We start from the raw sequence: 25,579 nt of genomic DNA on the forward strand, positions 1-25,579 counted from the left end.
CTTTTTATTATTTACGTAAAATTGTAATATTGTCATTTTGTTTGACGGGATAATTAGAAAATAAGAAATTCTAAAATGAAAATGCATAAAGCTTCATCTTAAAGTTGAACAAACATCCGGAACAAAGAGTTTGGGTGAGGTGAGATGAAGTAAATATTCATCCTCTGAATATTAATCCCTTCCAAGTAAGACTTGTGGCGGTGATGACCTCCAATTTTTCCCCGTAAAGCAGCTTCAGCTGCTGGATTATAGCCAGACCTTCCGTGCGCTGACCCAAATAAAGCAAGCACTCGTGTGGACGCAGAGTGCTCATTTAAAGCTGATAAACATTAGACTGAATTTGTTAAAGAGCATCTAAAAGCATTCGACCACTTTGTGTCACACAGTGAACTAAAAGGTTTGACCTTTCAATACAGCGTCCCGAATTAGGTAAATGGTTCTTTATCATCACATTAAGAGTTTCACAAAAAGATGTTTTCATATTTTCTCATCTTTGTATTGATAATATACTAAAGTTTTCCCTCAGTTATGTGACCCCTCACTAAAAATGACTGCATGTCTTAAATAGAAAATGTCTAATTGATCACCAAAAAGTGAGCTAAACCTTCATTGACAGGCGATCTGAGACTTTTAATCAAAGGCGTCTCAGAAGGTCAGTGCTTTGATAATGCAAAGACTTTGAATCTCTGTGCCAGCTGACAGAGCAGTCTGCTCGTTACGTTCTCGTTTCAGGGATGGCGGGCTGCAAAATGGAAAAAATGCAGATCAGGGGCAGCAGCTGAAACATGATGACTGAAAGCATTATGGGGAGATTGGTGTCAACTCAGGCCAGAGCTGATATGGAATCCGAAATACCGGCAGAGATGAACGGCCTGCCTGACACTAGTCGTGTTTCCATTAACTCTGAAATTTCGAAAAACGGAATTTCGATATTAAATTATCCTAATGGAAACACCACAATTTCGAAAAAACTCGCCTTTTCGAAATAAAGTTTTTGCGCTTAGAGGAGGTGGTATTTGGGCCGTATCGAAACAGTAGTTTTTCGAAAAACTGTAATGGAAACACTTTTTTCGAAACAAACGAGTCACGTAACCATTAACCGGATATGACGTTTCGGACTGGAAGCAGGAAAAGCTGGTCACAGCAACTGGCTGCCTTGGGCACCGCACAGCGGGAGCTCATCAAAAGTTGAGCGTGTCATGCGAAAATGCTGAATCCACAGCTCTTCGGTGAATTCTTCAACCACGATTTCCCAAAACTGTTTGACTCTACGTCGCTCCCACGTATAAGGAGCCTGCCGCTCCAAGGCTCGGATCAGACGTAGACGTCTTCTCTGAATGGGAAGGATGAGAGCTAGCTCCGTGGCAGAAATGTGAATGAATCTACTGCACATGAAAATAGTGTTTATATCCGTCGTCATGTTTTTTTAATGACTTATCGCGGGAATTACTTCGAGTTTTTCGCATAATCATGGTTTAATGGAAACACTGTTTTTTCGAAACAGTGTTTTATCGAAATTCTAGAAATTTCGATAAAGTTTTGCGCAAAAGTGTAATGGAAACGCAGCTATTATGGCTCATTTATTGCTTCAAATTCAGGTAAGAAAAGAAAAAGTTATTAAAAAAAACAAAAAAAAAACTTACAAAATCTTTTCATCCAATCAGGATAAAAGATCGGAAACATTTGAGAATACACAAACAATCATTAATCAGGGTCATGATAAATATTTTAAAGCCTAAGATTCATAGAAGTGACTATTCCACTGAATTATCCATTCAAGGGTCAAAAACAGGATTTTATTTTTAGGATAAATGTATTTTCGGCAGGAGAATAATTCTGTTATGCCCTGATTTTAGCCCGAATCACAAAAGGATTTGACTCAAAGGGGCCATACCATGATTTTCTTAAGTCTTTCAGAGTATATCCATGTAAATAAACAAATATTACCTTTGGAACACTAAAAAACAAATAATTTATTAAATATGAGTTATTTTAGTTAACTATTTTTATACCCAGAAGTAAAAGGACTCGCTCTATGAAGCTCCGCCTCTCGCTACCTGAGGGTTCCACCCACTTCATGACATGAGCTCGACGAGCCGCTTTTCTCCTTCTGAATCTGCTGAAATTACGTTGATCATGTTGACAGTTCAAAAGTGAATTATTAAAGAACATAAGCACTGAAGCTCTGGTGTTAAAGGGTTAACAGAATTTTGTGGTTTTGCTTCTAAAAGTTTGAAAAGGCTTAAATGAAAGTCTAAAACTATCGGTGCTTCTCCAAAGATTTTGTGTACTGACAAATCTTGGATGCTTTTAAAAAGCCAGATGGCTCTAAATTGGAGTTGCATAACAAGCTAAAAAAAATGTGCCAATTTTTTTTTTCTTCCAATTTTTAGAGCAGCCTTTTAGCAAAAACACTATAATTTTCCAAAGATTATCTGCCTTCATTATCGGCACTCTGTATGAATATGAAGTTTTACTTTCTCTGTTTTCTTTGAGAAGCAGGTTAAGAGAAAAGCTGTCTAAACTGACCTGGATCAGTGCTTTAAATGTTTAAAAGTCAGCTCTGTCCAGAAGCGTTTTATCTCACTGTGGTCATTAAATGCAGTAAAACCTCCCAGTCCCATGTGAGACATCTGCCGTTTTGAATTAATCACATTTATTTGAAGCTTTGTAAAGACGGAACTCCATTTATTTTCGATAATTATGTTTCAAATTTTGCATTAAAAAAAGGTGGTATGTTTAAAAGAAGCACAAAACAATAAGTTTGACAAATTAATAAGCTTTGAATGTTGCTCATAATCTTTTATTTGAAATGTTGATTCTTTTTTAAATAATACACACTACAATACAACAAAAAATGTAAATTGTCAGTGAAACAATATTTTAAAATGTTAATAAACACTGATCGATGCCTATAAACTCAAAATGCATCCGCTCTTTTCACACACTTTTTTGCAGTTTGACCTGATTTGTGGTCGTTCCATCTTTCACCTCTGCTTAGTACAGAGCTGGAGCCCGTCCCAGGAGACACGGATCAAGAGACCAACACTCAGGTAGTGAAGCCATCGCATGACTGCACTGAAGCAACAAGCAGGTGCACTCGCAGTCACCCTGCAGTCCATCACTCTAACATGCATGTGTTTGGGCGGAAACCCAAATCCATCTCCTGGCTTTGATTCCTCTCCAGTATGTCCAAAGTTTCACGCTTGATATTTTATACATGAATTTGTTTGGTTCCATATTTGTGATTTTGTGTGTTAAGTGCTGCAGTCCCTGGTTTGGTTTAAGAATGTTTCTTTTCATTTTCTCTTTTCATTTTATTTTATCATGGCCCATAAATGTCTAAGGTGTTCTTGTAGACTTCTGTATTTTCAGCTTCATCCAATCCCTCTCTGATCATCTTTTGATCTATTTTCAAAGTGTGGTCTTTTAATTGTGATTCTGATGTTTTCAGCCAAAATCGAAAAACTGGTGTCATTTTCTAGACAGTTTCTGCAGATCAGCAGGAGTTCATTAGAAATTCACCACTGAGTTGTGGGAGGGACTGTTAATGAAAAGTAAGCCAGAGAGATATAGTATTACCTTTCCATCAAACTCATTTTGACAGGTGACCTTTGACCTGCACATTCCATAGTGATGACGTAACAATTTGATATAAACTTATATAAACTTTATATCAATTTGATATCAATTTGTTACGTCATCACTATGGACTGCGCAGGTCAAAGGTCACCTGTCAAAATGAGTTTGATGGAAAGGTAATACTATATCTCTCTTAAGCCCGCCCCCACTTCCTATTACCCATCTGTTTAAGGCTGGTTTATATATACTTCACAGCGATCAGCCATCAATCGCGCGGTCTGGTTCATGCTAATGTTGGCTGGTTTTGATTGTGACTGTCCGCTATAACTGCGAGGAACTTCTGAGTGGCGTTTATACTTTTCAAAAACTCAATCGTCTCCAGTGTTTATTTTTTTAAAAATGACATCCTGCCCAAACACTTGCAGTGTCTGCAAACGCCCAGGTAAACTAGGAGGCAGAGGAGGGAGTTTGTTCACTAAGCAAGAGCAGGGCACACAAATGTGAAAAAAATATAATTAAAAATTAAAATTAGATTCTCTAGTGCTGCAAGATATGAGATATAAGACATTTTTTGTCAGTATCTTGCTCTATTTTCTTTCTGGTTGTCGGCTCTCTTTTCCAATCTCTGCCTCTCTGTGTCTGAAGTTCTGTATTTCTAATAACTTCTTCTGTTAAGTTTTCATAATTTTCAGTGTTAAAAATATTTTTTTCTGGACAGGTTTTCTTGCTATGTGATCGTGTACTCTAATTGCTGAAATTAAAAAAAAGAAATTACACGATTTGCACGAAATTGGTCAACGTCGTAATATTCACATCACCAGCAGGTGTCGCATTCTGCAGCGACTGTGGCAATTTCACTCTGTGACCACTGCAATGTAAGTGATTATAATTCACTTGGAAGGCTAAACTAGTATCACCCACTGTCTTACAGCCCCTCTTAACCGAAAATCAGCAGTGGAACAAAAATGGTGAGCAATATCAGAGCTGTCCAGCTGTAGAGTTTTGATCCAGATTCCAGCTCAGACGAGGAAAACAAGGACGTTCATGAATCTATTTGTCTGTACGTAGATGCATTAGGTTGGAGGTGGAGCAGGGAGGTTCCACCATGCAGTGGTAGACGTTTGTACGTCTCACCTCCAAGCTTTATCAAATAGACATTTTTTGTGTGTCTGCCCCTGATTCACAACAATTTGAATAAATAAATACTCAGAAATCCCTTTTTAGTCCCAACGTTCTTTACATATGTCCTCTATCACTAGAAAAATGCTACAATAACATGCTAAAAACATAAAACTCAATTTTCATTGGAGTGGACCTTTACATTGTTTTTTCAGGATTGTATGCCATTTGTCAAGTTTCCCTGACTTCTACAAAGTTGTTTTGTTAGAAATCTTAAAACAAATTAAGAGCAATAAAAGAAAAGACAAACTAGTGATTAATGTGTGACTTGACAAAAGTGACTTCAATTGATTACATTTAGCAGAAGCTTTGAAGTAACTTTATGCTCTGAAGTGAGAAAGTCTAAAAGTAGACATTTAATCTGAGAGAATTGTCTCCTCCTCATGAGATGTTATGAGATGCTAGATAGGAGAGTCTTTTTAGAAGGAATGCATAGAGGAAAGATAAATGTAGACAAGACTTACCTGGTCTTCGAAGGACAGGGCCTGCCCAACATCACGAGGGAAGCCGTCAATGACAATGCCATTTGCCTCCGGGATCTTCATTATCTTCTGCTTTATCTCAGTTATCGTGGTCTCCTAGCAACAGAGAAACAGGATTTATTCTTTACATCAATAAGCACAATCACAATATATGTACTCCTGACAGCTGTAAGGATAAAATTGTTCTATTTATTCATTTTTTAAATCATACTTGGTGATAATACCCGTTTCCAGCAGGATGAGTGGCAGTGCAAACAGTAGTAATGTCATTCCTCCATTTCTCTTTATGCTTTTAAGGTTCTTGACTGGAACACAGTGAAGAGTTCCTGAAGCCAGTGAGTGCCAACTTGTCTTAGCATCACTTATTTCCTCATGATTGGAGGAGGTCAACATGTTTGAATGCATTTCTGCAGGCAGATGCATCCTGCGATTCTGCAGAGATACATGAGCGGAGCTCTGATCTAAAAATAACGTCAGCAGCGCAGACCTTTCATTTCCCTCTGACATCTGAATGTGAGCAGAGGTCCAGCGATGATGCAGCGGTGAAACCTCATCTGGATTCCATTAAGCAGGTTGTTACAAGAAGGAAAAAGTCGATCAACGAAATGCCTGATTCAAAAACAGTGAGTCTGGGTCGGTGTTTGAGTTATTGCATAAATGTCAGACTTTTGAGCAATCACCTGTGGCTTTCAGAGACGAAGCAGGTCCACAGAACAGCCTGACGGGGTCAGAAAAATCCATTAGCTAGTTTATCCTACACACACGCTCCGGGCCATTCATTATAGAAAGCTGCAGACTCTGAGCTTCCATTCATGTTCTGAATTATTTTGTTTTTATCAATGAGTCCAACTGCAGTTATTGCTAATGTTAAAACGTCTCCCTGCAGATATGAATAACAATATTAATGAAAGCAATGACAACAAATGAGTTATTTTAACTTCAGGCTACACAGACATCCCCATCAGTGACACTTTTCAGGCTCTTGCTGCAGCAGCTGACCTAACAGTCATGCACGTTTACAGACTCAGTGCACAAAAAACTACTGACTTTAGCAGTTTGATAACTACAAACAACTATGTTTGTGGACAAAGACACTATTACTCTGATTTAGTTTTTTTTTTTTGGATTGGTCATATTTTTTAAATTGCTGTTTTAAATGGTCTATATCATGTCAAATCAACTATTTAAAGCTTTTAAGTGTATTATGGAGTTAATTAAAAACACCCCCAAAGCGTTTTTTTGATCCATTCACACATCTCTGAGCATTCCTCCAAAAACCTGCACTCTGAGCACCAGCCCCCCCCAACCCCAAAAAACACCTGGCCCCTCTCATTCGTATGCATGAACGTGGAGGAACAGCCCCTTCCAGGAAGAGTCAGCACTTCCAGCACCGCCCACATGCTAACACACACACTTTCTCAGCAGAGGTAATGGTGATCGCCAAAACACTTTCATTTTAGCATAGATTCTGAGAAGAAGTGGTTCCTCTTGCAAAGACAACAACAGCTTGCTGCCAATTCTGGTTTGAGGATGACATCATGACATGGGCGGCGCCCACAAGGAGCAAAAGGCGGAGCCTCAGATATTGATGTGTCTTACTTCCAGGTAGGAAAACAAACTTGCAAAAAAGTCCCATAAAGGCCCTCTCGGATCATCTTTTGATTTTTTTTCAACAAGTACCCAGTGGTCTTTGAGGGCTCGTTTCCACTGAGTGGTCCGGTATTGGAGGGGTAGAACGGGATGGACCAGTTCATTCTGAAGAGCGTTTCCACTGTTAAGCCTTGCCTTCACTGAGTGGTTTGTTGTCAGGATGCATGTGTGGGTAGACCGCTAGCGAGTCATTACGTTATTGTAGTGTTACGACTAGAAAAGCAACAACAATGGAGGTCATCAAGCAGCTCGTCTTTTTCTTGCTTTACTTTTTGTACGTCGTGTAAAACAGGAATTTATTGTTGTTTAAAAGAAGATTGTGAGCGGCTCAGAAGAATTCTGCTGTAAAGAGGAAAACAGAATTACTAGCTTAGCGCTATGCTGCTGCTTTCTAATGTTGTCATCACTTTCTGCCAATCAACGGGTTCTTTATTTCTATGGACCTACAACTAATGGAGGCCCTGAAGTGGTAAATTTCAGTACTTTTCAATGGGTCCATTTAACAATAGAAATGCTAAAAATTCCTGATCTAACAGGACCGTACCGGACTGCTCAGTGGAAATGAGCTTTAGTAATGATTATAATGTTTTTAGCCAAAATTGAAAAAACTGTGTCGTTTTCTAGGATATAGTTTCTGCAGAGCGGCAGGAGTTCATCAGGAATTCTCTGAATTGTGGCGCAGAGCAACCCCATCCCCTTTCTCCTTCCCCCAATGCTGAGAGCACTGACATATACAAAGATGACAAAATGCCTGTGATGTCATCCATAGAAAATGCCTTCCAACAAAATGAAGTCAATTCAGTCGCCATTTTCTTCAGTATGGACTTTGCCATTTTGGAACCAGACAAGTAAGCAGTGATTGGTCCAAGTCGGTCTGAGTCAACGTGTTGTGGCAACCAGTCTCGCTAATCAGGAGTGAATTTATTGGAAAGCCACACCCCTTTCTCTTGGGATAATCTGTCAATGACACGTTTCAAACTTTCAAGGTGGGGCCAACGGGCGACACATGCTCTTATTGGAATAACTTGGGATAGAGAAAAAAATATAATGGAACAAAAATTAGGTTTAGAAACAATATGTTAAATATTGGAATCAGAAAAAGAATGTTTATTCTGACAAAAAAAACTGTTTATTTCTCTATGGAAGTCTGTGGGATTTTGATGCCTGGGGGATAGGATAATCTGTCCAGTTCTCTCTATACTGTCGATGACTGAGAGCTTGCAACATGGAGCTTGTGGACCCGCCCAGTGCTTTAAAAAATGCAACAATTTTCTGATGCATTTTTTCAGCTGGTCTTGGTTCACAATTTCAATAAGAAAAGGCAATATTGAGATTTTCTTTATACATGTCCTCCATCATGAAAAAAATGCCACGAGAGCATGAATAAAACCCTCAAAAAACCAGTTTCATTGGTAGATTCATTTGAATCACTCTTGATCATATATAACAGTTATTGTTACTCTTGTTATTCAGTTAATAATGACCCAATGCCCTCGCATGTACCCAGTTATGCATTACTTTACCTCACATTAGTTATCCAAGCATATTAAGACTTTTCATTTATGGTGTTTGTAAAAAAACTGCATCAAAGCATCACAGGATTCCAGCACAGCTCAGGGAACATGGGTTACCAAGGTGACCACAGCCTGAAGTTACCTACAATAGGCCTTATGATATAGGTTTCAGCAGGAAAGTGTGGTTTAACCAAGTCTTGAGAACCTGTTAGCTAATGCAAATATCAGTTTACCTGGTTAAAAAAGTTGCTTATTTGGTGGATATTGAAGCAAACAAGTCTTTGTAGTCTTTTAGCCTCTGTAAAGTATTGAGAAATGCAGAAACATAAGAAAACCATACAGTGAATACTGTATTTTTGCTCTCTTGCTAATTTTTGTTTTTTATTTCACATAATTTGTTAGACTTCAATGATTGCAAAAGCTTGCATAGCACATTTCAGAGAGTAAAATACAAACAAAATGTTTATTTTTTTAACTAATATTATCCAGGCTGTAATGAACGCTGTTCTCTAGTTCTCTACAGAACTGCTTTAAAATGGTCAAACTAAAGCTGTTTTTTTTAATGAAAAGAAGTGTATGATGTAATTTTACTCTAAGTTTTAGTCCAGACCATAATTTCTCCAAAAGTCTTGAGCTTTTTTGTTGCTGGATTATCTACTGTGTGTCAAATCACCCAAACATGAGCTTGAGGTCAAAAAATAGTCTCAACAATCTGCAAAATAATTCAATTATTGCATAACATTTCATCATAAAACAGTTTTTAGCAAATGTGAGATGATTTATTGTTCTTTTGGTCAGCTGAGATTTTTGCTCTGAACCGTCACAAGAATGCAGTCATTCTTCAGTGCTGTTGAACCACTGAGACAGCAGGGTTCATACGTTGTTCCTCTGTGACCTCGTGGATGAGTTGTCATGGTGGTTTTAAAGTCATGCTGCTCAGACTGCCACTCCCAGGAGGGCTCACCACTGGCTTTTTAAGTCCTTCCTCAATGATTCGTATTAAACACAGTTTTTTATTTGCATTTATCTTCATGCTATTCCTCACAGTGAAGCTGCTTTGGGTTTTAAAAAAATATCTTAATTAACAAAATTTCCCTCAATGTACTACACAAAAGCTGAACCTTGAAAGTAGATCTGAGTCCTTTCACAATGATTACATTTTTTTTCTCAGCTGAATCAGGTCTGTAGAGCTCCTGCAAAATGTTTCATCAGCTTCCGCTATTTAAAACCGCAAATTACTGACATGATACCGCCTGGGGCTGTATATAATGTAAACATTATCCGATGCCGGGATCTTTTTTGATTAAATAGAGAATTCCGGAAAAAAAACCCAGGATGCTTTGCAAAGTGAGTGCAAATGGCTCTGCGTTCTGCAAAGCAGCTCCAAAGACAAAGATTCTTCACAGTCTAAGATCTTCAAAGCAAAGCTTTTTAAATTTAGAACAGGCTGTCAAACATCCAAGAACACCACTTAAAAATCCTGGAGGCATTTCTAAGGAAACTTACATCAATTAAAGCCACATAAATATACAGTCGTGACCTTGCAGAGAGAGAGAAAAAAGCAGCAATTTGGACAGAAGCTGCAGGGCGGCAGAGTTTATACATGTGGTCAACCCAGCTGGAATATTTAAAGCAACTGAATGGAGGTAAAGCTACTGTAAATGCACTGTTTTCTGAAAGAAGACCAACTAGAAAAGTAGAAAGACATTAACGAAATTAGACTTTTTTGTCTTTGTGATGAAACATAAACATGCAGCTGGAAATTTGAATTAAATTCCAATAACATTCAGTTGTTAAAAAGCTGCTAGAAGTTACTTTTGGAGGTTCTGTCCTCTTTTTTTATCCACTTCTCCTCTCCTCTATTCTTTATTATTTATTTTTCTGCATGCCTTTGTTGGTGCAGTGTGATTCATATGTTGTTCGTTCTTTCCTACTCCCCTCCAGGGAGAGCAGGAGAGACTTCAATTTCCAGGAGGCTAGTCTGTGCTCCTGTTCCTGGCAGTGGACCTCGTCACCGGCTCGTTTCGTGTCTTGGAGTGGGAAGACTTCAGGTGGCTCATCTGTTCTTGGCTGTGGACCTCGCCTCTGGCTCGTCTCTCATCCCCACCTATCCCCCAGCCCATCTGGATAAAGTTAATCTGCTACACTATTTAAACATGTAGTTGTGGAGTTAGATAAGCTAATTCTTATTTAACAATTCTGGTACATAGCCTGTCCATCCTGGGAGAGGATCCCTCCTTCATGTGGACATCCCTGAGGTTTCTCATTTTTTCCCTAAATTGTTTTTTTTAGGAGTTTTTCCTCACTGAGAAGGAGGTCTAAGGGCAGGGATGCCAGGTTAACTTAGTTAGTTTAGCAACCAGCTACTGTTTATATTTTATGACTGACTTTATGTCTTTGTACAGTTACCAGTAAGACCACTTAGACGATTGCATCGTGATATTGGGCTGTAGAAATAAAACTGAATTAAATTGAAATGTTGGTCTCTCTGTAGTTTCAAACTGAAGACATAAGTCTGCAAACATCCATCCATCCATCCGTCCATTTTCTAAACCCATTTTCTCCCTTTCGGGGTCACAGGCTGCTGGAGCCTAACCCGGCCAATCAAGGGAGAGGGCACCTGTACAGGTCACTAGTCTGTTGCAGGGCAAATACTCCATTTGAATAGTCCTTAGACCTCTGATGATCCAATCACAAATCAACCACGGTTTGTGGATTGCTGTCATGCAGGGAAAACCAGCAATGAAAAATGTTTTTAATGATTAATCATACTTTGAACCATAAATGATAAAAGAAGGGAGCATGCATGGAATCAGCTGCACAAATGCCGTAACACAGTAATTGTTAAACCCTTAAGAGCATTCTTTACTAATTTGTAGAATAATTTAAGAAACAAATAACATGCTTTTTTTTAATGACATGCAGAGAAATAATTGTCTAAGAACCACAAGTGATCAAATCTGAAATGCCTGCTGCTTGGCCTACTTTGCTGTTTTCTGGAGTGGCATCAGGGCTGAGCTGGTGTGAGGGAAAAAGTGATGTCGTGTCAGACGTGCACGGAAAGGATGATAAATGATGAGCAAGGCAGTTACAGAAGATAATTCATGAGGGGACACGAGCTAAAAGGAGCTCAGGGTGACGCAGGAGGGGACTTGTGTTCGTGTTCGCCGCCGCTACAATAAATCACGGTATCTGTGTTGACAGTAAAGACCTCCCTCACAGGTGTTTTCTTTGTGCTTATGGAAGCATTAACATACAAACAGAATCACTCATCCACATGGAAAACTCTTGACAAATGTAAAGATGCTTAGAGTTTAAGGATCTTCTCAGTCACAAGTGTGAGATAAGTTCCCCAAGGACATTAGATATTTAAATCGTCTTTTGATCTATTTCCAAAGTGTTCCCAGTGGTCTTTCAATTATAATTATGCCAAAATAATAAAATAAAAAACTGTGTTGTTTTCTAGGCCATATTTTCTGCAGAGCGGCAGGAGTTCATTCAAAATTCACCTCTGAGTTGTGGGTGGGACTGTCCTGACTTTCAATCAACCCTTCGTTTACATGCGCTCCCACTAGCTTACAGTCCCTCACAACTAGAAATACTCAGAAATGCAGTTTTAATAATTGGATTATATTATGAGAAAAATGGTACAAGAACATGTTTATAATGTTTTTATTTGAGTGGTACTTTAAAATCAAGTTAAATCAGCTGCAATTCACTTTCAGTTTGTTTTTAACACAATCTCATAAGGATATACAGCAGGGGTGTCACACTCAAGTCCTCGAGGGCCGACGTCCTACTGGTTTTCCAGAAATCCTGCCTCATCTGCTGCTGATTACCTGGATCAGGTGTGTTTGGCCAATAAGGAGCTTCAAAGGCAGGTTGGTTGGAAAACATGTAGGACACCGGCCCTTGAGGCCTGGAGTTCGACACCTGTGATATACAGTATTATGAGCATTTCATTCTATTTCTCTTTTTAACATGTTCTGGATAATCTTCATTTTCTTCATGATATTTTTGCTGTAGTGCAAGTTATTCAACTTATAAACTGACCATTCAAATGCCTCAATTAAAGTAGGTGGTTTCACGTCAAACGTTTGATTGACAGATTTGCCCGAGCCCTTCTAACATGTGCAGTCCTGATTGGAAAGAGTGGTTGCCATAGAAACATTGACGTAGACCAACTCTGAATTGACTTAATTTGGTTGGAACTGAAGTAAGTCGTTCTCTATGGATGACGTCACACTCACTTGGTCCAGTTCTCATGTACAGTCAATGATCAGTCTGCTGTTAGGCAGCCTTGTTGGGGACATAAGCATCTTCACGATGTCACCTGTACGTGCACAATGCAGCTTCAAATTGCTCATGCATACATTCTGCTGCTTGCCCCTGAAAGGCTTCTTCTTATTTAAACCAACATTGAATCAAAGATTTTTGTGATAAAAATAAATAAGTTTCTTGTCTCAAAAGGTGTTGTAGAGAGACTTCCATTTCTTTTTTGAACTTTTTGTAACATTGCAGAGTAATAACTAGCATTATACCGCTCATCTAGTTGAACAAATCACCCATCCATTACCAGCCCTGTAATAACTGTAGACTTTTTATATAATTTGTTCATTTTCTCAGACAACCTCAATTTAAAAACATTCAGCCATAAAACCTTTTTTTATTTCAGTTTCCCCTTATGAAGAAATTTGTTTTCTGCTTGAGCAAATAACACCTAAAACAGTGGAAGCAGAAGTAAATGAAATCTATTTAATTGAACTGTTTTTGGTTTTTTTTACAGATGTACGTGTAGAGCCTAGACGTTCATGACCAAACCAGAACTGACACGATGCCACAGCCTGACCTCAGCACATCACATCACCGTTGAGACTTAATACTGCTGTCTTTGCTTTTCTGTTGTTATGAGTGACGCAGTTAAAAAAAGAATTAGAGTTACGACAAAGTGACCTGCATTTTTATGTGTTTTTAATTTCTAATGAGACTAAGACCTGTTCAAGCAATGAAGCCAACCTGGGAACATCCTGATTGTTTAACAGGGTTTAATTGAATCCAGACAGAGTCTCACTCTGATCATTTTTTGGATCAATTTTCAAATCGTTCTCAGTGGTCTTTTAATTGTGAATATTCTGTTTTTAGCAAAAAATCACAGAATCAGTCAATCTACCTGCTGGCTCCAGCCAAAATCCCACAGACTTCTATAGAGAAATAAACCGTTATTATTCTATTTCTCTTTTTAACATGTTCGTGATAATCTTCATTTTCTTCATGATATTTTTGCTGTAGTGCAAGTTATTTAACTTACAAACGGACCAATCAAATGCCTCTGCAGAGCAGAAGTAATTAGAAATTCACCTTTGAGTTGTGGACGGCACTGTTGGCGTGGAGTAAGCCTGCCCCTACTTCCTTTCATCCTTCTCTTCACATGTTTTCCCACTAGCTTACAGCCCCCACAACCCCAATCAAACAACAGTGATCAATTTGTAGCTATCCAGCTGTGCAGTCTGATCCAGGTTCCACTTCAGACGAGGAAAACAAAGACGTTCATGGATCTATTTGTCTCCTAGTGGATGAATCAGAATGAAGCGGAGGGAGCTGGAGGTTTGCCGATTGTATTTTCTATCCAACAAATACAAGCTTGTTCAAATGACATTTTTTGTTTGCCTCTGATTTACAAAAATTGGAAAAAAATAAATGAAATCATAACCTTAAAAATCTTTCTATGTGTCCTCCATCATTAGAAAAATTCCACAAGAACATGTTAAAAACACCAAAAACACAGTTTTTATCAAAGTCGGTTTTTAGCTTTAACAGCAAGCAGGCTTTACAGTATTACACCATTTCTTTTTTTATGCACATTGAAACCTTTTAAACCTCTGTTTTTCTGAGCAGCGACCTCAAGATTGTAGCAAAACTCATGCTAGCTGAAGGGAAAGTTTTCACTTCATGTTTCAATATTAATCATTGAATAACTTCGACATGCTTACGTCACATGAAAACCACTTTGGGGTTAACTGTTGGTAGATTTGTATCATCATTTGGAGAAATGAGGAATCCACAAGCGTCCTCGATCATTGTGTTAAAAACTGAGGCAGAAATTCAGGCTTACGCTGGCAGTGTGTCAGCAGAACTACCAACTGCAAATCCACCAGATTTGACTTAATAGTTTTTGAGCCCAGCTTTGATTGTCCTTCCCTTGTAATAAACGTGCCTCCTTTAAGCATTAGCAAATGCTCTTTCAAGTGGAGTTCATGACCTGTGAGGGCTGAATGCTCCAGCGTAGCGGTGATGCAGCTGCTGCTCCCTTATTATCCCTGTTTCTCTGTGTCTCCACTCTGTTTTTACCTGTGGCGCCAGCTCTCCGTTGGTGATGATTTTGGCAATCAGACTCCACTTTCTGTTGCTGGTGGCATTGTGGATCATCTTCTTCCTCAGCAACTCGCCCACAGAAACGTACTGAAACCCGTAGCGCTCGGCAATCTTCAGGCTCTGTGTTCCTTTGCCGCTGCCAGGGCCACCTAAGCACACAGGGAGAGCTGTTGATGTTTTGGGGAAGATTTTGCGGCGTGCTTGTCAGTGTGAAAAATGATGCGTGTGGGCGTACTGGCGTAGGCGTGTGTGTGCTTGTGTAAGAGACAGTGTGGTTATGTGAGAGCGTGCACAAGGGTAGGGTGTTTGTGTGTGACGCTGCTCGTGCTAGCACAGGGATGTGACTGGACTGTGCAAGTGTTAGTGGGGGGTGAAGAAAAAAGCAGGTATGTGTGAACCTCCTACATCTGATAGCAAATCATCTTTTGTCACTGCATTGAAATGAGGGATGAGATGCTAAACGGTAGAATGATTTAACATTTCACAACTGTCAGGAAGCAGAATAAGAAGCATAAAACTATAATTTACTAAAATAGCCTAAAATCCTGCATGAATCTGCATCAATCTGCAGGTTTGCAGGTAAAAGCCGTCCTGATTGCAGCTTTATTTGACTTTTTTTTGCAGGATTTCTGCAGTTTCTATACAAATATGAACAAATCTGTCCTGGTTGAAAGCCAGACGTAGAGAAGATTATCAAGTGAGCAAGCTGTGTCACTGGTAACTCACATCAAAACAGTTTTAGTGTCAGAACACATTTTTAGGAACAGGAAAAATTGGTGCAAGTCTTTGCAGATACATTTATGTGTAAGACGGCGATAATGTACTCATCAAAAATGCAATCATTTCTGCTTGTGACTGTTTAAAATGTGTCTCTCAGTGTCCAAACATCTCTGTCTGAAGATGCTGGAAATAACAAGGCTTTGTCGAAACTTTTGGTAACATTTTATATTAAGATTCCTTAACAAACTACTTCTAAATAGCATTACTAATGTGGTTTTAAGTTGCTTATAAACACATTAATGAACTTTTCTTACAAATGACTCGCAAGTGTAAATAAACTGTGTATAATGTGTTTAATGTGTTTATAAACACATAAATAATGCTAGTTAGTGTCTAATAAGTAGCTTATTAAGGAATCTTATTAAACTTTTGTCTCCCATCCTCTTGCATGTGTGGATCAGAGCTCTGCAGTCAGACAGGACACGCCTCACGCTGTCCTCAGCTGGTGTTTTGCTCCTGTCTGTGACAGCAGGTCTTTCACCCCATCCTCACGTCTGACCACCCAGAGAATGACGGCCTGTGGCTTCAGAGGTGTGAGGTAACCTGCACAACCTTCTGCATTCAAAGCCTAACAAGACTCTTGATTTGTCGACTTTCCTGCTTCCATTGTTTGGTAGGAAAACACACTAACTGCTGCAGCTTAAAGAAGGACCAAACTTATCTGAGAGCTCAGCTGTGCTATGAATGTAATAACTGTGTGATACCAACAGCCTCCAGAGGAAGGCACACCCAAAGACGAACTTCCATGTTTTGTTCTATTAGATCGAGTCTCTGTTATTGTTCTTACTAATGCAAAAGGTTTCTTTAACTTTTTTCTCGTGAGGGCCACATTCTCTAACAAGAGAGATCTAAAAACAGCAGCGTGTGTCTAAATATAAGCATTTCTGTTTTTCCAAAAAGTCACATGTAACCAATTATTAATAGCAATTTCTGAGAAAAAAAAGTCAGAAAAAAATAAAATAATCCTTTTAATTAAATAGTTTAATGAAAAAATCTAATTCTTTTGTCTTCTAATGCAGCTAGACGTATATATGTACATTAGATTTTCATCAGAACAGTGTTCAGTCGCTTATTGCGGGAGTTACGTTCTAAAAGTAACTCGTGAGGGTGAAATACGCAAACCAGGACTACAGATGTCAAACGTATCACTACACACTGGAACATTTTCACACTTCTCTTTTGTTTAAACTCTCAAAGTTCAAAACTTCATTGAAAATAAGTCCAGTTTTATAGAATGAAAACAAATATCGAATTGTGATTAGAGCTAATACAGTAGAGACTGCAGAAGGCTGGAATAAAAAGTCACATTCTGAGTGAGTCTCGATCGCATGGCCAGACTGGAAAACGAAAAAATCATGAGTCTGATATTGTTCAGGGGGCCGGACCAAATGTGGAGGTGGGTCGGATCCGGCCTGCGGGCCGTAGTTTGGAAACCCGTGCTTTAAATGGACTCTTAAAGACTCTTATAAATGCAAGTTTCTGTTTTTGATTCAGTTTCTCAGAAAATTAAGATGCATAACAGGATCACCATGGAGAACTGTGAAATTTGGCCAACCCCAGAGACAACCACATGCTGGTATAAGCTACGTTTGCTCCCTACTTAGGTTTCACAGCATTTTCTGGACACGCTGTAAAAATGTGTAGTTTTAAATCTGATCTCAATCTCACACATTTACAATTGAAACATCACAGAAACTGAATCCTTCCCAAATAACATTAGAGTGTAAAAATGTATCATGCAGTTTTTTTTAAGTCTGTTATAATAAGTGACCCTTTTGCTCTGTCTGCAATTAAAGCGGGAAACATTGTAAATTTGCAGAAACTCCACAGATTCCTTTATCATGAGAAGAAACTGAAGTTTGAATCCTGAGATGCTGACAGGACTCCTGCATACTGAAATCATTTTTCTTATAATTCGATGAATTCGATTCACGCGACAAATTCGCCCGTCGCCTGTCAAACAATGTGTTCCTGAGGCTGACGCCGTGGCCGCATGTGGGAGGAGCTACCAGCTTTTTGTAGCTTCCTGTCAGTGTTTGGGCTCTGGACAGTCTGTCTGTCTGCACTCTGTTAATAAACCACTCTAGGATATACATATATATATATATATATTAGCTGACGCATTAACGCATGCGATCAATTATGATTAACACGTTAATATTTATTACAGCAAACTGATCGCACTTCTGGGAGCATCAGTCTTTCTCTTTCCCTAAGCGGTGCAATCATCCACAGCATGCATTAAAACACTTCATTGGGTTCTTTTACCACTTAAACCATGGTTATTTATATTTATATTGGTTATAAATAAATATTTAATCTGTTTTAAGTACTTTAATCCTGTTATTTTTTTTGGTTAAGATCACTTTTTCACAAAAAGCGGACAGTTTGATGGTCCAGCACGATGTCATGTGATTATTTGCAGATAATAAGTGGTTGGCAAATACTCATTCATTCATCTTCTTATCCGCTTCATCCCTTTCGGGGTCGCGGGGGTGCCGGAGCCTAACCCGGCTACTGAAGGGCGAAGGGGGGGTTCACCCTGGACAGGTCGCCAGTCTGTCACAGGGTTGGCAAATACTGTAATATAAAAAGGCAATAAAAAAAATGTATCGCAATAAATCGCAATTAATTTTTCCCCAGGTTTGCGATTAATTTGTTATTTTTTTTAATTGGTTCCCAGCCCTAATATATATATATATATATATACATTTTGATCTGCAAACAACGTTTTCTGCATCTGCAGAAAAATATTGATTTGTTTTTGCAAAAACATTTGAGATTTGAGAATGTTTAAAAAAAGATTTACAATTTTAAAACATGTTTTGAGTACTTACAAAAACATTTTTTGTTTTTTAAACATTTTTCCATTCTCATGTCAATATCCTCATTAAAGACATACACATTATTTCTACAAATGTTCATTCAGATCTACAGACACAAGCTGAAGGTGCAACATCTGACTTTGAACAGGATTTTTCTGCCAGAACTGGTTAACCAATCAGCATCTTTCTCTTGTCAGGAGCCAATCGGATTGCAAAATTTCAGCTTCCTGGAGTTAATTGCTGTTGGTAAAGCATGGAATTACTTTCTACTATCAGTTGATGGTATTGTCATGAGAAATGATCAATAAAATGACAGACATGTGTTTCCTCAAAGCATTTTGGGCAGACTGGACCAGTCAATCTGAATGGTGGATTTGTGTATTAGTCTGTGCACATGGTTTAGCCTTGCACAGATAAATAAACACTATATGAACCAATCACTTTTCAAGTTATTTTCCCCCGTCTGCAGCTTTAATTAAACATTGCAGTGACATGTTGCACTGAGGGAAACAAAGAGAAACGGATGAAAACTTTCGAGGCAATTGTGTCTTTTTAAAATGTTTTGCAATCTTTGACCTCATCGACTCCCAACATCTTCCTGACCGTTCATGTGTTTGTCCGTCTCTCCAAACCTGACAGACAATGGCCTTCCTGTGATCCTCCACACAAATCACAGCCGAGGCCGTGCGGCTTTTCTCGTCAAAATGAGCCGCAGTTCATTCACAAAAAAGGGATATTAGCTGTTCTTGTGCTCCGAGCACAAATGTCTCTTTTCCTCTCCACAGATAGAGTGAAAATCATAACATGCAGCAGTGAAACGTGCTTCACAATCTCAAATGAACACTATTCTAATACCATGTTTATTTGGATTTTCCTACTCGCTTTATGCAAGCACAAATAAACAGTTGAGGTGGACTTCATGAAAAACAAACTTTCCTGTAGCCGCTGACACACTCAGTCTAGAAACTAATGAATGTATTTGACAGGTTAACGCAGCTCTGTCAAGGAAATCAGATTAGAAGTGCGTGAGTGTCTCGCACGGTGAGTGACATGTGGCCAGATCTACCCCTCTGATACAGAGAGGCGGAGCTTAGTCTGAAATACCAGGAAAACACACACAAATACTCTGTCTCCAAAAGCCAGAGGAGACTGAATACTTCTAGATTCTTATGGATCCATTATGTTTTGTTAACCTTAATACAAAAATAGAGCTTTTATCCACCAAAAACAGCCATTTGTAACTAAAACAGAAGACTCCAACAACATTTACTCACACAGATAAAATCCTGACTGCTGATTGTTATCTCGTGGAGAACGTCGCCAGAAAAACTAGACCAAAACTTTGATAGCCAAGGTCAAAATATGAGCAACTTTTTTCTTCAAGCTCACAGCTTTAGTTTGTGTTTTTGTCTGTCCATTACCGATGACGAGGATGACTTTGGGCCGTGGTCTGCATGGATCAAACACCTCGTACTCCTCTATGAGCTCGGCCGTCTCTGACAGGTCGGAGTCGCTCTCGATGGAAAACTGGCTGATTGGAGGGAGGCGGTCGTAGCGTCTGTAGGGGAAATTGGGGCTTTCGGGCAGCACTGTCACACAAACACAGAAAAACAATTAACTCAGCACAGAATGTCGACACTTTAATGCACGTTAGTGTAAGAGGAAAGTACATCAGAGCCAATTGAAAGACAATTTCATATTTTAACTAAAGCAATTTAAGGCGTTTTAGCAACATTTATTCAAATTCAACATGCATGTTCCTGCAGGAAAAAAAACAATACAATTTTTGAAGTTTTTTTTTTTTATAAAATATGACACAAAGTGAGAGAACAAGCTGGATATTTGGAAGTGTCAGGATGGCCTGGAGCTCCCCTCCTCCTGCCACCAGAGGGAGCTCTCCCCTCACTTCACCCCAGCATTCACCTTTGAACTTCTCTCACCTGTTTTCAGTTTTCCCATCAGTCCCTTATTATTTAACCTGCCCTCTTCCCACTCCTCACTGTGTGTCCTCACTCCTGTCTGATCCCTCAGCACCCAGTACCACCCTTTACCCTGTTTCTTCTCCCAATAAACTTTTGCACGTGGATCCGAACGCCTCAGCTGCCGTTTGTGACAGGAAGCAAACTTTTCCCTTCCATAGAAGGTTAGAATTCAGAATTCTGACTAAAACCTCAGAAAAAGTCTGTTAAGAAAAAAATTTAATTTCTCTTTGTCCTTTTTTTCTTGTGTTACGTACAAGCTTTGCATGAACATAACCCATGAACAGTCAGCTGATGTAAGCCATTTGGCTTCCAAATTATAAACAAATTTCGCATGGTAGGGACATGGGCTGGAGCTGCACACAGCTGGACCTGATAAAAGCTTTTGTTGTTCTTGCTCTTATTAATATTTAACCGAGTGGTTGCTCAAAGACACTATGATCCTTTTTGCTTCTAATCTAAAACCTGCAGAGTTTTTCTGAGTAATTTGAGAGCTCGGCTGCCTCCGTCTTTGCTCTTGGTTTTGGAGGGAAAAAGATTATGAAGCATTTACTTCACATAACCACAAAAAACAAACAACAACTCTTATCTCACTGCGTTTAAAAGTTTCTTCCTGTTGGTATTTCACAAACAATCTCAAAGTTTTGCAACAGTCGAGGTTCCTGAAAATGACAGTGTCATTTCCTTCTCAGACGTTGGGCACGTTTATCAGCATTAGATAAAAAAGGTGTGATGTCCACACCAACAGCTTTTCTTTGAAAAAGACTAAATAGTTATCACTTGAATGTCTGCGTCCAGCTGAGACTTTTATTATTGGATAATCTGAAACTTTTATTTTTGAAGCTTAATTTATAATTTACAGAACTGGAGTTGTTTTGATCATTCAACTAATTCAAGTTCAAAGGAAATTCACACAGATAAAGACGGTGTACGGTGCCTGTATTAGACTGGCAATAAAAACCTCTCTGCGCAGCATCCTCTGTGTACACACAGCAATAAAAAAGAGGCAAAAATCATCAGACAAGAATTTTTTTTCTTTTTTTGGCCACCATGAAACCTTTATACAACAATCTCAGAAGAAATCTGACCATATTAATTTTACAATAAATATTTGGTCCAAAATATTCTGATATGGAGTATATCCTCACAACATTAACACATGAACTATCTGCACTTTATCAGGTTATCTGTCTAAAGTCAAACTGTAAATACCTGTTAGAACTCTTTTATTCTACAATGTACATGTGTATTTATAATTATGCTGCCAAAGCACTTAGAGTTAATTTTGCTTGTGTATAATAGGACCACATAAATGCATAAACATTTATTCACTTTGGAATGACTCTTGAACTTTACATAAATGTTTATGTTTTAAAGGAGGAAGGAGGACCATTTTCAAATACTGAGCAAAAATGTGGTAAAAAGTCTGATCTTTTATTAGTTTAAAGCACATTTTATCTTATACTGTCCAGAGCTGCACTGCTGTGAACCAGTTGGTACGAGGCATCTTTTATTTTGAAAGGAAGTCATACAAACTTCTGTCAAATGGGAAAAATAATGAGAAAATTTTTGTTTCTCTTTATATTTCTGCTTTTATTCATGCCAGAAAATAAAAATATTTCATATTTATAACTAAAAAAATACATTGTAATGAATGTGTGGCACTATCAAAATAAAACTTTGCAGCTCCTACTAGATTTTAATCAGTGAAAAACAAGCCCAAATGGTTCCTCTGTTAAAGGTTGCAGATCTCTGGTGGGGTTTGTTTTTTTTTAATATACTCATTGGGAGAAAACTTATTTGGTGTGCTGGATCTTCTCACCATTTCTGAAGAGGGACCTGCGTGACTGGCCCCCATTGAGGGGAGGGAGAGATTTCTTCTCCTGGCCCACAAAAGTATCCCAGCGCACCTTGTCTGGCCCTCCAAGCTCCCTGGCCTTTTTCAGACAGCTTTCTAAGAACTCGATGGGGTCATCGGGGCGGTAGTACATCAAACCTGTCAGCAGACTCTGGAAAAGCAGAAGAAGATGAATTGATGAGGCCGGACAGCGAGAGGACTTGCATCTTTGTTGCGATGTGTTGTTGGGCGACAGTGCAGCAGAGCCATAATGAGGTGAAGCCTCCATGTGCTGGCTCAGATCAAAACATCTGATTTTGTTATGAAATCTGGCCCTGCTGGTCCACACATGCCCAAATCCTCAGAACACGCTGGAGAGTTAAAGTTTGTCTGACATTTGGCCTCATTGTTCGTCTGAGACTGCCTTCTTCATCACCACCCTCCTCATCAACAATCCAGCCACACAGACCTGTGAGCAGCCTTATGAATGAACAAGCAAAATACAATTGCTGCTGCTGTGATGATGACGTGCCACTTCACTGCCTAATGTCATTTGAAGTGACAGTAAATAAACAGCAGTGATCACTTGCATGCATTAGCTGTAATACACAGAGGACTGGGGTAATTAACGGGAAGAGCTAATTACTAACCTCCTCCAGAAATGAATGCATTCTATCCTTACTCCTTTGAGTGACTTGATCAAAACTGTCACTTAGTAGTAACACATTCTCCTGGAAACTTTTAACTTTTTTGGTCAACTTATTTGTGAAAAGTATTTTTGAACTCCTTAAAATAAAATTATTTTATTTGGAAAAATGAAAGCATGCTTTTAATAATTAAAATAAACACAAATAAAGCACTCTTAAAATGTAAGGAAATTCTTCATCGTTTCTGCTCTCATCTTCCTCGCACTCAAAACACAAAAGAAGGATGTTTCCTCTTCACATGTAAAAACATCAGTCACTTGCGTTGATGTAAACAAACATCTCTGTTCCATCAGCCTGTTCGGTCATGTCAGCCCCTCGGATCGCGCGCGCCGTCCCTCACCTCAAACAGCTGAGGTATCTCCCGCCGAGCGAGATACTCCTTGGCATCGTTGGTATTCATCTCCAGCAGGATTTCCCCCGAAATCACAACTTATCCGATAGGGCTTGTTCCTCCCGCGTCCCGAAGATGTCGTGAAAACAGTCTTTGGTCAGTCACCGATCAGCTGACAGATCTCCTATCGGCGCATTTTCCCTCTCTCCTGTGCGGACCTTGCAACTGGATTCCTGCAGGCGATTCCTCCGCTCCCTCCTCCTCCTCCTCCTCCTCTTCCTCTTCCTCAGTACGGATGCGCGCCTCGTCCGTCTTTACCTCCTACGGAGCGTCGCTTCTAGTGAACCCCGCCGCGAGTGAGCGCGCGTGTCTGTGCGTGCCTTCAAGAGCTCCCGCGCTGGGTGTGCCAACAAGCGCACGCGCCGCCTCCACCTGGCCTTCAGTGAGCTGCAGAACTTCAGTTAATGACAGTTTTTGAGACTTACGTTATTCTAACATGTGGAGATTTTTCTATTTTCTTTTTTTCTCTTTTATCAATTTATTTTTACCTCCAATCAGCTTTATCAAATTAAAACATGAGAATCTTCCAGGACTGTTGTTTGTTTGTTTGTTTGTTTAGAGTTTCTTTGTTAAAGTCAAGGCCCGGGGGCCGAATCCGGCCCACCTGGTAATTCTATCCGGCCCTTCAGAGCATTTTATTTTATTGTTATTAATGGTCCGGTCTTATCTTGCACTTTTCTAACTTGATTTTAGGTTTTAATAGTTTAATCCCTTTGACAACTTTCAACACTTATATTGGAAATTTGCTCTTTTTATTTAAGAGTTCAGAGTGTAACAATTCATTTTAAATATTACTTGATTCAAATCACAATTGGTTTTTGGTGATACGGTTTTGATATTGGTTCATATTTAGTATTAAATCTGATTCACTGACCTAACATGGATCCAGAGCATCTTCATCCCAAACTTCCACCAGTGTGACTCAGAGATTTGTTGCTGGTACTGAACAGTGCAGGTGAAGTTTTTCACATTCTTTTGTGTTTCTTCAAGATAATAAATTAAATATGTGTACAAACAAACAAGAATGAATGTCATTCACATTTTGGTTTGATTAAGTTCAGCCCTCTGTTGTTTTTCCACATCAGAATAATCATTATTAGAACATTCTACCACATGGTCACATGACTTTGATGAATTCAAAGTGTTTCCACACATTGGACTAGAATGATCCGTTTTTTTACAGCATCACATGTGTGTTGTTGTCTGCTCTGATGACAGTTGGTCCAAAATTGTATTTTCCAAATTTCATCATCAATTTATCTAATTGTGAAACCATTTTGTTTAATGTTAGAGATCAATTTGATTCAGTCAACAACTTTTCAGATCGGTCCAGTTGGATCGTAGGAATAAAAATTGATTAATTTCTTAATTGCTACACCCCTAACTTCAACCCATGAGGTGATTCTTTAGGGCAAAGTTTCATAAATTACGGACCCTGACAGTAATAATAAAATGCTAAGTAAATTTCTTCTCCTGAAATGAGCAAAACAGTTGTTATTTCCATATTCTAATGACAAACACAGAGACCGTGGCTGTGAAGAGGCAACGTGAGGTTACAGAGAAGGTCAGAAAGCAGCAGGATGGAGAGGGGAAAAAGTGGTACACAGCCCAATAAAAGCACCCAGCTGTTTGCTGGAACTGATTTTTCCATTTGAGCCTTTTCTTTGGTTTGCTGTATAATCTCACATTCGATTTCACTGACTTTCTTTTTTTTTTCTAAATAGCTTAACTTCAGAACTTGGCTCTCGGGTACACTTAGGCTTCTTCTTCAGCAGGTCTAAAACAAGAATCGACAACTAGCGACTTTCCTTTCTGAACCGCTTTTCACTTGGAACCTTTTACCAATTTATTGATAATGGCATTTAAATGGAAAACTGTATTTTTTTAAATCAAGATCTGGATGTTTAGGTCAATTATTATGAACTGATTTAAGCCTGAGGTCATCTTTGAGAAACAGGAATGTTTTATATAGAAATGTTTCAAAGGCACAAGGGAAACTGATGTAAAAAACAGTCTCTTTTCCAAAAAGGAAATAAAAGTTGTTAATTTCAAACATATTTGTATTAATGACCTGAACTAACAAAAACATAACATGGAGTAAAGGGGAAAATAACACATTTAGTCTTGTTCTGGCATGATTGTCTCATGGCCACAAATTTGTTCATTAAATAACTGACATAATAGTGGCAGTGATTCTCTTCCTTTTGCCTTTAAATTGATTAATTTGCCTGCTCATGCATACTGTGTCTGTTCATGCAAAAATAACTCACTCAACACTAAT

At 38.9% G+C, this 25,579-nt stretch overlaps 1 protein-coding gene and 1 long non-coding RNA gene across 3 annotated transcripts in view; one reads left to right on the top strand and one right to left on the bottom strand.

Annotated features, from left to right (window-relative positions):
- Positions 1–23,856, bottom strand: part of ak5 (adenylate kinase 5) — a 99,590-nt gene extending 75,734 nt beyond the window's left edge. The window contains exons 1-5 of one of the 2 annotated variants that reach the window (XM_024281640.2): positions 23,248–23,854; positions 22,186–22,372; positions 19,806–19,973; positions 14,756–14,928; positions 5,226–5,339 (exon numbers count right to left, since the gene is read on the bottom strand). In XM_024281640.2, the coding sequence (XP_024137408.1) occupies positions 5,226–5,339; positions 14,756–14,928; positions 19,806–19,973; positions 22,186–22,372; positions 23,248–23,307 (702 nt within the window). In that variant the 5' untranslated portion in view covers positions 23,308–23,854. Of the gene's footprint in view, positions 1–5,225; positions 5,340–14,755; positions 14,929–19,805; positions 19,974–22,185; positions 22,373–23,247 lie in introns of both variants that reach the window. The other variant, XM_036216425.1, reaches the window with a different exon arrangement.
- Positions 5,539–6,819, top strand: LOC112152533. Its single transcript, XR_002920322.1, has 3 exons — positions 5,539–5,578; positions 5,657–5,866; positions 6,709–6,819. It is a non-coding gene; the product is annotated as an uncharacterized LOC112152533 (long non-coding RNA).
- Positions 23,857–25,579: the final 1,723 nt, after the last annotated feature.

This window comes from Oryzias melastigma, linkage group LG17 (assembly GCF_002922805.2).
Source record: "Oryzias melastigma strain HK-1 linkage group LG17, ASM292280v2, whole genome shotgun sequence".
NCBI classification, from domain to species: Eukaryota; Metazoa; Chordata; class Actinopteri; order Beloniformes; family Adrianichthyidae; genus Oryzias; species Oryzias melastigma.